This window comes from Pinus tabuliformis, chromosome 8 (genome assembly GCF_031772625.1).
Source record: "Pinus tabuliformis cultivar Carrire ecotype Pingquan chromosome 8, CPIR1, whole genome shotgun sequence".
NCBI lineage: Eukaryota > Viridiplantae > Streptophyta > Pinopsida > Pinales > Pinaceae > Pinus > Pinus tabuliformis.
Window position 1 is genome coordinate 1,779,508,675 of NC_142294.1, and position 12,244 is coordinate 1,779,520,918.

Below are 12,244 nucleotides of genomic sequence, written 5' to 3' on the forward strand. Positions count from 1 at the left end.
AATAAGTCATTTTAATAATAATAAATTTCTTTTGAGAAATATATTACATCATGACTCAAGTACAATTATGAGGACTGACACTAGCTACATTCTTCAACAAACCCCTTGAGAAAAAATGACTTTATGAGTTTATTAAAGTCATGTGATTTATTAGTTACTTTATGAGATTACAAAAGTACATTGTATTTTTTATTATTAAAGTGACTTTATGAGAAAAGATATTTTTTGTGTTATAAAGTACATGGTACGCTTTCAAGTTATTAAAGTGACTAGGAGGGTCAATTAATGAAATTGGGGAGTTGAAGGGGTGAGATTAGATCTTCACGCTTGATCAAGAGAGGCTAAGATCTAATTTCAGCCCTTGATCAAGAAAGGCTAGCATCTAATCTCAGCCCTTCATCATAGGGATAGGTCTTTTTCTTCATTAAGGGAATAAAAAGGGGGAAAATGCACTTTGCATGCATTCATCTTAATGTGTAAGATTGAAGAAGAAGGAAAGGAGAGGAGACTAGGTTGACTTATGGAGGAGGAGGCTGAGGAAAAATCGCGGGACTGGGAGGTAAAATTGTACAGCTGTGGAGAGCATGATTACCCAGGCACATTGTATAGCTGAGAGGGTATGATTTCCCAGGCAGATTGTACAACTGCGAGGGTGGGATTTCCCAGGCAGATTGTACAGTTGAGAGGGCACAATTTCCCAGGCAGATCATACATCTGAGAGGGGACAGATTATTGTTTTCTGAGCAGAACGATTTTCAAGGAACAACAATGCTGAAATCAAAGTCAGTTAGAGCTGCTGTCAGGGCATGAAAGTCAAGACGGGCCGAGTGAGATTTTTGTGCTGTCTTGGTCACAAAAATCAAGGATACTGTACAGCATTTAATGCTGTTACAGAGCATTGATTTCTAAGCTGAGTGGCATGCAAATCGAGGCTATTAAGGCACAATTTCGAGGCAGTGGTAGCACAGAAATCAAGGACAGCTACAACACTGTTTTCAAGGCAGCGTGGGGCAGATTTGAGATAAGTCTGTGTTGTATTAATTGCTGATTGTACTGCTGTACCAAATTCTCTTAAGGAAAAATAAATCTCCCTTCTTCACTGGTTTTCGCTTCATGGCTTTCCCAGGGTCAGTTTGACCAAAAGAATTCTTGTGTTCAGATTTCATGCATGCATGTGTGATTTCTCAGTGAAAGTGAAAAGTACAATAAATCTCAAATGTTCCCTGTTTTGAGATTTAACTTAAGGTTTATATTAGTTTCTAATAATACTGGGATGGGCATTAAACTTGATGTGAAAACCAAACTTGAAACTGGGCAGGGATTTATAGTCAAAATTTCTACAAGGGAAACTTGTACTGGTTAATAATACTTTCCTTGGCCTATTATCTTCACTAATATGCATATGAAATTTGTAAGAGCTAATAATATCAGTGTGGAAAAAGTCGGCAAAAAATCGCGATTTTTTGAACTAAACGATTTAATCCCCCGACTTTTTGGCGACTTTTTCAGAAAGGAAAAAATCACGATTTTTTCCTTTTACTCCCGATTTAATCGGGAGTCGACCCAAAAAGTCTGCCTTCCTTCCAAGGCCGCGGATAAAGAGGCCCCAAAGGTGAAAAAACTGTAAATTGAAGCTTCCATCCATGCATTTTCAAGTTATTGCATTGTATTGTTTGTCATACTTCTTGCGAGCATAGCAGTCTCATTTGTAATCTGTTAGTTTTGAGGTTAAGATATGTTTTTGTTTTCCAAGGAAAAACAAATCTTTATACTTCATATTTCTAGTTAGAAAGCAAAGTATACATTGGCTAAGCCTCCAGGCTTTCAATGATCCAGACTCTAACATCCACTGCCCCTTCAAAAGATTACAAAAGTACCAAAAGGACAGGCATACAACAGTCTTCCGTAGAAAGAACCCCACACTATCAAAAACATTGTTACAATTGTTGAATGCTTCCAGAAGAAACAACAAAGAGGAGGTCATGAAGATCAAACAGCAACAACCTGTCCAAAAAAACAAAACTAGTGCCTCAAAAAAGAACCCATTTTTCAGACAGGAACAAAGTACCTGTGAAATCTTGTGACAGCAAAGATCCTTCCTGCAATGAGAGCATATTTTGAAAGGGAATCTTCTTTAGTGGTGAATTTCCTGTAAATGTGGGGAAAGGTTATGTATCAGAAGTGGATTTTACCTCCAAGAGTTTTTGAATAATTGATGCCAAGGCTAGGTTAGTAATCTGACATCTACTGTTTTCTCAGAAAATAAGCAGCTTGGAGTCACCAAGCGTTAATTTTCACATCTACTGTGATACTCACTGTTAATTTTCATTGGACCTACCACCCGACACCTTATTACCCAAGCAGATTACAATCTACTGAATAAATGCATGACTTATTTCTTAATACAATTAGCGGAAACAAAAATTAAAAGGGGAAGAGGATCTGAGTGACTGATTACTTGATGACATTTAGATGACTCATGATATACATTTAATATATTTTTTGTTGATATTTTGACTCTTGAGAGTTGAGACTTAGACAGGACTCAAAATTCATGAGTTGATTCACTATTTTGATATGTGATGTAGCACTAGACTTCATATACATATTATATATTAGCTTTCTTTACATGTTTATGTGGAAATGCATTTATTTGATGTTGTGGATACTCAAGATGTTAAAAAAAATAAAAAAAAATGAATAATTTTTTGTTTTGTTTATTTTGTTTTTTTTTTTAATTTTGCCGACTTTTCGCTGACTTTTTCAAAAAACTCCCGACTTTGATGAGTTTTTCAACTTTTGGACTCTTGCCGAATTAATCCCGACTTCAACTTTTTCCACATTGAATAATATAAACAGAATTGTTAATTTCTACACACATTCACACAAACAATCTCTGCCTTTTTAGTAATTGACAGGCTGCCAAGTGTCATTCGTTCACTAGGTGTTCAAAGACATTTGACTGTGTATTTGGATTCATCAGATTTAAACTATTTGACATTTTCCACGTGATTTTGATGATGTTGACACTTCCTTAATTTCTCAACATGTTCACATCTCTGGCACTTATTTTTTACACTATGTTCTATTTATCTGGAATCAAGGTGGCATGGAATGGGAGTGCTTATGAGAGTGCGAGCGTCATTTTTCCAAAATTCCTTGGGAGAAAAGCGTCCTGGGAGCGTTTTTGATAAATACAAAGACATGCATTTTTGTATATCAATGAAGATAGAAATGGCATCCATCGTACACTAATTATTCAAGCATCAACCAGCTAGAATCTAGATTCTATCAACTACAAAACATACAAAATTTTTAAGCCATATAATAGAAATTAGACTATTAACTTATGGAATGAAATAGGTTATCTAGCAACTGTCAACAATAACATGATGAAATAGTTATGTGTACAAAATAAGCCATCTACACATAAAAATATGAAGATCAAAAGGTCCAAAACAATACACTGAGCTAGTTGCTAAACACCTCTCTATAGACGGAATGTCAACCAATTGTGAAAGCACTCGTGTTGCCAAATGTTGCAGCTGTGAGGTAGCACTGCCATGCATATTCCATCACTCCTTGACAAGCAATGTTCCACCATTGCTTATATCGGGATCCTCATCATTAGTATCATCCTTAATTCTTTTCCTCTTGTCTAGCTTTTGCCTCTATCTTGATCCTTTGAAGTTTGGGGACATCAGTCGAGACTACGTAATTTTAATGGAACTGCCTAATCCAAGCCTTAAATATGGTAGAAAAATCTTAACATGCCTGACCAATGATTTTGGTTTGAGTGAAGGGGACACTTTTGCTAAGACAATGGCCAAGGAGTTCAACATTTAACACCACCAACACTGGGGTACATATAGGGCTTGGTGCTCTTGATTAAATTCCAATCAAATATCCTCATATGTCAGAGAATCCAATGAAATGCCACAATCCATCGATCTTGAAATCCTAAAAACTGTTAAGTCTGCCAAATTTTGAATGTGATATAAAATTCTATTTTCTCCATATGAAGTCCGATGTTTTAATTGGTGATGTAGCAGAAACAGGTAATTTATGCATTACTTATGCATTTTAAGTTACTACCAATTTATGAGCTGTCAATAAAAAGTTGTTTGATGGTTTGGAGTAAATGGGGAAACTCCCAGCCCACAGCAGCTATTATGGAGAGAAACATGCAAGTCAAGCTATTATTTTATCTACTATGTGTATCAAGTAGCAATTAAAAAAGTAGAGGTAAGCAGTTGATGCAAAAGGCTAGTCTAGAGCTTAGTGGAATTTGCTGTGCTTGAAGAGCCAGGTATGATCTATTATTACTAAATGAAGTTCTGTTCTGTTCACATACAAGCCTTGACAATAGCTGTGTTCATGCAATGGAAAAAACTATGAAAGTTTAGAATGATCTGTGGTAGTGTATCACATTGCTGATTCCAAAAATCTACCATGTTCTAGAATCTGTGTAGTTTGGGTGGATGAATGTTTTTCTGTGATGAAGCTACATCTCTTACATCTTATTGTGAGGGAAACTAACAGAGGCAATGTAGGGCTATTGCTCTCTCACTCTCTGTCAGTTATTGTGTTTCATAAACCTCTTCTTATAAGACCAACGCTACTCGCCAAAACAAATTCAACAAGTTACTGTATTGCTTTAGAAGTTATATATTGAACTTGGTAAAGTTCTTAATAAAAAAAAGTTATTTTATTCTTGAACATGTAACCTTGGTTTGGATATAAATTTCAAAAGTATTTCTTCTTAGAAAATGGGGTTGGGTTGTTTTACTTTCTATTGAACAGTTTGAAAGTTGAAGGTATGGTTAATTTATTGATTGTGCTGAAATTCTTCTTTAAACCAGGATGGTCAGGAGCACAGCTTGCACAGCTTCTTCAAGAGGCTGCTTTGGTCGCTGTTAGGCATGGCCATGATTCAATTGTTCAATCTGACATGAATAAGGCAGTTGACAGGCTTACGATTGGGCCAGAGCGTAAAGGTATTGAACAAGTATCACCATTTCTCTGGCGGAGGGCAACAGCCGAAGTCGGCATTGCATTGGCATCACATCTTTTGCGGCGCTTGGAGAATGCCTGTGTTGAAAGTTGTAATCGAATATCTATAATTCCTTGTGGTGATGTATGTTTCCATACGCTCCTCAAATAGTTTGATTTTTCGAAGTATCCAATTATAATGTTGTAACATGCAATGAAGTACTTTTATAATCATGATTTCTATAGCGTATGCAGTTGAATTCATCTTTACTGTCACATCTAAATTCCTGTTTTATAATTTTCATGAAATGCTTATTTATTTTACAAACACAAGCACTACTGAAGACTTCTAGTTGACATGCCAGCAATTCTAGATGATGCTAAGTAGTAGTAGCTGAATGCAGACACTTTCACGAACTATTTTTAACCAACTTGATGAGGAGGCTTATATTTTTGAGCGGCGACCCCAACTGCTACATCGATTGCAGGTTTGGTGTCTCAACTGTGCTTTTAAATTTTTGTGTTTGCAGAGTAGTCAAATACATCTGAACGGAACTATGGTGCCTATGGTCTGGTTAATATTAGTAAGGAGGGTGAAGTAGTTCAGTGGTTAGCCCACGGCCTTCCTTGACCACTCCCTGCTGGTATTTAACCCCCTGCTGCACGATGTCGACTCCATTGGTACACGAATGTGTCTGCATATGAAACATCTAGGGCAAAGGGTGATGTCAAACCTTGCAATTTTCCTTTTAAAAAAAAATGATATTTACACTCTCTATCTAATATCTATGCATTACACACATATATAGTGCATGTATATCCCTACTGCATTGATTGTCTTCAGACCCCTTGATTACCTAGAAGCCTCTTTGATTGTGTTGAGATCCCTTGATTACTCAGAGAGCTCCTTAATTGGGTGGGAGGTGCTGTCAATCAACAACATGACGGCTGTGATTGGGCAAGAGATACTTTCAATCAACATAATGACGCACTTGATTTGACTCTTAATCCACTGCGTGACCCCCTTGATTTGACTGCCTGCCTGTGACTGCATATACCTGCTCTTGCTGACATGTCATTGACAAACTCTCGCCTATTTTACATGTTATATAAGCCATGCTGTTAAATGCACTTTTTCATGTTGGGTGTATTACCTCCGAGTCTATCCAGCCATATAGAATTATTTATTTTATGAGTTTACTGTGTTTGTTGCAGGTAATGCTAGGGGCCAGGGCAGCTGAAGAGGTGATGTATGGACGCAATACATCAACAATATCATTGAGATACCTTTCAGATGCATCTTGGTTTGCACGGAAAATCATTTCTATGTAAGCACTTGTGAAGTTTAAAATGAAATTGACTTCATGTCGACTTTTTCTGTTATTATTTGATTCAGACTTCAGTTCATGATAGTGTTCATTTTTGTGATCTAAACTATTGCTCCCTATATAGATGGAACTTGGAGAATCCTATGGTTATACATGGAGAAGCAGCTCCCTGGAAACGAACTCCAGGCTTTACTGGTCCACCTTTGAATTTTGAAGGTTCACTATATGATGATTATGGTTTCTATGAAAGTCCTCTCAACTACAATTTGGAAAATGATATTGTTCTCAGGACAGAGAAATTGGTGAATGATATGTACCAGAACATATTTACATTGATACATCATTATCATGCAGCTTTGGCCAAAGCTGTTTACGTATGTTGGTCAACCCTTATCTCATTTCATGTGCGAGTGTTCAATTAATAGAATGAAAAATAGCATAAGATTTGTTGATCCCTTATTTTGTCTTATTTCTCAATGCATTTTGAAAATCGCAGTGTATATTGTGGCATTGGTTAGCTATCCATAATTTGTCTTCTGTTCTATTTTTATGCTGAAAAATGAAAATATTTCAGTGAGGCAACCTTCTTTTTTATTTTTGCGTGCAAAAAAGTTGTAATTTTATTCAAAAATTGATGAAAATTACATACTGCAGATGCTATACAGCATTCAAGATAACCTTTCTTCGGTCTGAAAACAGTGACATCAGATATGTCCATATGATTGATAGTAGATACGTCGACAAATACCTCATATCTTATCAATCATATGTTATCGGTAACTATATCATCAGGGTTTTAGCCTATATTATTGTTATGAATATAAATAATTAATAATTAATAGTTAATAATTATTAGTATACTGAAGAGGCATGTCTCTAAGGACATGACTGTTCATGAAGGGGTACCTGCCTAGGCATATAAGCAGGCCCTCATTTGTAATCACATCATATGATATCTTTTGTACATTCAACATTTACATATATATTAATATCCTACTATGGATATCTACATATTCCAGATACTCTGAATATCCTGTTGAGTATTCAACCTTGTTTGTTACATTGATATCAGAGCTATTCGACACTCTGGCTGCTCAACTGCTGCACAGAGCCAATCTGATCCCGACCTTTGGCCATCAACCCTGTGTCAAGTTCATTGTTGTTCGATTGACGCTTTTAGCCAGACAAGGTTTTTGGAGGTTCTCCATTTTGCCATCAGGCTTTTGGCCATTAAAAGAATTATATATATAATTTTAAAAAAGGGTAAAATAAATAAATAAATAAAGCAACTGCACTCGCCGCTGCTACCTCCGTTGACACCATGGGCTGATATAGCTGTACATTGCCATTACGTGTTGTAATTTGTATGCCACCACCTTGCTCCACCGTGTCCACAGCCCCTGCACCCAACACTCACACATCACAACTCATGCAACACCAATGTCTCTTTCTTGTGCCGCCACCATTGACCAACTCCCTTGACCAACCTGTACGGAAAAAAGCATATTCATGCTGCTAGTTAAAGCATTGTATCGACCATACAATCTGTTGCATCCGTCCACTATATCCCTCCACAACTGCCAAATTTCAATTCACCATTGAATTCATGTTTATTTACTCGCTATTGTTGTCATTAGCGATATTTTACCATTGTCATCATATCCAAAGAGCCCATTAAATGTGGAAAAGGGATACAAAAGGTCAAGATTATAATAGGTCTAGACTCTATCTGCTCCAAGGTGACTTATCAAGAATTTATATTAAGGATATATACATGGATATTAAAATTAAAAGAGGATTAAAAGGGTATAAAAGATATATATATATATATATATATATATTATATAAGAATAAAAAATTAAAAAAAATAGAAAGGTAAAGTATCTTCAAGTCATCCTTATAAAGAGAAAAATATAAAATAATATGTATTTTAAGAATTTCAACTTGATAGAAAAGGTTCAAAGTGAATAATTAAGGAATTAAAAAGTCAAGAAAAGAAAAAAGATGCATTTCCATAAGGAACCTTGGTTTCTTTTCAAAATGTCTTTTTTGTTCAGAAGGACATTCTAATTGTCAAGAGTATCAAAATGTTGTTTGCACAAAATGTTACAAAACTTTTACATTAGTTGAATATCAATGTAATATTCCTACTAGGGAATTAACAGTAAATACAGAGCTATGAACTAGGAACAACAATGCAAAATATAAAATCAAACACCCAAATCAGAACACCAACAAAAAAGGGTAGAACAACTGAGCCATTTCATTAAAATTGGAAATCTGGGTACAAAGAGTAAGAACAATGGAACCTGGGCTTGCTATTGCGAGCTATGTAAAACCCAGGTGATCTCTTGCTGACCCAATTGCTAGAATAATCCCCAAACTAAAGTGCGCATTGCTCAGAAAATTCTGCTAACTGTTGCTTGATGGAAACTGGAATTCTTCTCTTGATAATGCTCGACAATTTTTGGAAAATTAACCCTGATGTCCTCTCACCAAACCCATAACAATCTAGAAAGGGTTTGGGCTAATTTTGGGTGCCTCGAAACCCAACCAAGAAGTGCAAGTTCCCTCTCTGGTTGGTTGTGCAAATTACTGGAAGACATTTTGTTGTCAAATCCCCAAATGCACCACTAGAATCTCCTCCTATCTTCCCTGCGAAAATCACCTTCGGAAGCCCTTCCTTTCTTGCCTTTGGCTCCTTCAATTCACCATTGCCCCAACTCCTGCACAAGCTTTGCCCAAAAACCCCTGCGCACTGCCAAAATAAGAGAAATTCGACCCTCAATACCTCTGCCCTTGAGCTCCCCTATAAATCCACCACAAAATCGTCGACATAAATAGGAAAATCCTCTTGCAAATTAGATGGTACTCCAACCCATTGTAGTCGGTCCACAAATGAACCACTCGAGCTTCCTCTGCGCCCAAGAAGTGCGCAAAACTAGGGAAAGCTCCTGCAAATGAAGCCCTATAAGAGCTCCGAAATGGACACCCAAATTTCCTCACTAGGGAGACACTCACAGTTCTTCGAAGTGAGGCTGGAATTCTGCTTAGAACTTTTGTGCTAAACAACACTTTGACTTATGTGCTCAACAACTCCAAGAGAGGTCAATTTTTTGATGTTTGATAGTCAAAAAGATAGTGTGAAATCTTCCTTTGCTGCCTTAAGTATTCCAGCCCCTTAGCCTCCCTTGGTGGCCCCCACGATCCACTAATTCGGCCCTCCTCCCTTGGTGGTTCGAATGGTCTTTTTGGTGGCCCTCACATTCCACTAAAGTTTCGATCTCCCACTGTCCTAATGCACATGGCCTCCCTTTGCCTCCAAAATTAAAGTGGGGCCTACTCCACCCACTTTTCGTAAGTCATCCAAGTTAACAAAATTATCCTCTAATGCCAAAATTGCAAAATTGAATTATACTTAGCAAAATTTATTTAGTTGGGGATATCAAATCAAAGTGACTCACAAAAACAATGGCTAGAAAAAGATGTTAAGTTTCATGTAGGAAGTGCGTAGAATTGGGAAAACTACTGCAAATGAAGCCCTATAAGAGCTCGGAAATGGACACCCAAATTTCCTCACTAGGGAGATGCTCGAAGTTCTCTAAAATGAGGGTGGAATTCCGCTTAGAACTCTTGTGCTAAACAACACTTCAACTTCTGTGCTCAACAACTCCAAGAGAGGTCAATTTTTTGAAGTTTGATGGCCAAAAAGATAGTGTGAATCTTTCTTTGTTGCCTTAAGTATTCCATCCCCTTAGCCTCCATTGGTGGTCCCCACAATCCACTAATTCAACCCTTCTCCCTTGGCTGTTTGAATGGTCTTCTTGGTGGCCCCCACATTCTGCTAAAGTTTCGATCTCCCTCTCTCCTAGTGCACATGGCCTCCCTTTGCCTCCAAAATTAAAGTGGGGTCTATTCCACCCACTTTTCCCAAGTCATCCAAGTTACAAAAGTTCTCCTCTAATGCCAAAATTGCAAAACTGAATTATACTTAGCAAAATTTATTTAGTTGCGGATACCACAATCAAAGTGACTCATAAAAGCAATGGTCATAAAAAGATGTAAGTTTCATGAAGGAATAAAATAATTAATAGCAATGTTGGTTTTTCAATGTTCTATGTTGTAACAATCACTAAAACAATTTCTTCTTCCAATAGGAATCACTTTATCCTATTATTTTGAATCACCCAATAACAATAAGTAATTTTAGATAGAATAGTAAACCAATGCACAATAGAAGACAACCAATAACAATAGAGTCACAGAGATTTTTGGTCAAAGACCAGGGAAAAACCCCCACAAGGGGGGAAACCCTAACCAAATTATTCTATTAGATTGTCATCTAATGTTCAACAAAGAGATACATAGTCCAAGTATATCAGCGACTAGTCAAAGGTCAAAGCCTTGACCAACCAAGTCAACAAACCAGTGTCCAATCAAATATGAATATAAAAGTCAAATCTAGTTAAACAACAACCCTGTTAAAGTTAACAACAATCAACACAACCGTAACCAATCCAAAGTCAATGGTCAAATCTGCTCCAAAAGTTCAGTTAACCTGTCAAAGAATGCGACCTTTATTGCTTGGTCAAAATCAATCAAAACTGTTCCAAATGTCTGCCTACAAAATATGGTAAAAGTCAAAGTTTGACCTACGGAAACCTAACTCAAAAATTGCAGTCAACGTGGGTCAAAGTGCCTAGAAAAATTCAATCTTCTCTCTTCTAATTTGGCCTTCCAAAACAGATCCAAAATCAAGTCAAACGAAGTCAAATCCTTCAATGTCAACGCTAGTCAAACAATCCCAAAATAGAAGTCAATGTTGGTCAACAAAGCTCTCTCTCTCTCTCTCCTTAGCACATGTGAACCCAAACCCTACACTTTCATGTGAAAATTTCAAGTCTGAAACCCTTATTGCAGTAATTGGAAATTATTCTAAGTGTTAATTAATTTAACAATTTATCTGCTACGACAAATACAAAATAGTTGACACTAAAAATACTAGCGCACACATAGAAATTAACACAGTTATTTTTGGACAAATGTCCCTAGAAAAACCCAACTTGGGAAAACTGGTACTGCAACTAAGTTGTTTTTATTATTATGTAGTAGTGAAAATTTGAGGACAATTTGGATGCACCAACTAGAAATCCACTACAGGAGAAACTAACCACAAAAATTAGTGAGACAAATTTTGTCTCACTCGGCACTGATCCAGCTCTGAAACTGGTTTTGAATGGGTTCCACGAAACCCCTACGTCAGCCTCCGCGTCAAACCTGCGTAGACACTAGAATGCTCTGCCTGGAACTACCATTGATCAAGCTGCCTACCCAATCCAACCTTTGAGAATGAGTCGCTGACGCCTTCTCGAAATCTTCCCAGTCCCCAACAATTGAATCGACCGTTTGTCTGGCCAAATCGAACTCTGCCTCTAAATCTTCTGTGCTGCCTCTGTGCAAACCTCACTGAGGAAACTTGACCCTCCTGTAGCTGACTCTCCGATCTGGAAAAACTTTCCTCCGGACTTACTGCCCTGCCCCTCACTGTCTCTGCTTCCTTCTGTGGCTTTTCGTCAACTGCTGTTGCTCTATGGAAATCGAACTGCCAAGGAACTCGAACTCCACAAGTGTGTTCTCCATCTACCCATTGACTTGTTCTTATAATCCTCTAGTGGACCTCCAACGACCAAGATTAAAAGTTAATCAAGGGTCCACATTAATTTCCTCTCATTTCTGTGTGAGTTTTTAGATGATTCACACCTTATCTCAATTAATTCTAAATAATTAATCAAATTTCGTAAGTTTATACTCGAGAAATATTAAAAAATAGGCTTATTATCTAATTGAGACACTTCTAGGTGGAATTTCCAGAAACAATTTCTAGGTTATGGAGATCTCATGTGTTTTAGCCTCTCCACAAAGTT

The 12,244-nt window shown here is 37.1% G+C and overlaps 1 protein-coding gene across 1 annotated transcript in view; it reads left to right on the forward strand.

Moving 5' to 3' along the window:
- FTSHI1 (FtsH extracellular protease family) overlaps positions 1 to 12,244 on the forward strand; it is a 324,012-nt gene that overhangs the window by 205,569 nt on the left and 106,199 nt on the right. The window contains exons 13-16 of the mRNA XM_089374484.1: positions 4,863 to 5,137; positions 5,397 to 5,480; positions 6,208 to 6,320; positions 6,445 to 6,694. Coding sequence (XP_089230610.1) covers positions 4,863 to 5,137; positions 5,397 to 5,480; positions 6,208 to 6,320; positions 6,445 to 6,694 — 722 coding nt within the window. The remainder of the gene's footprint in view (positions 1 to 4,862; positions 5,138 to 5,396; positions 5,481 to 6,207; positions 6,321 to 6,444; positions 6,695 to 12,244) is intronic.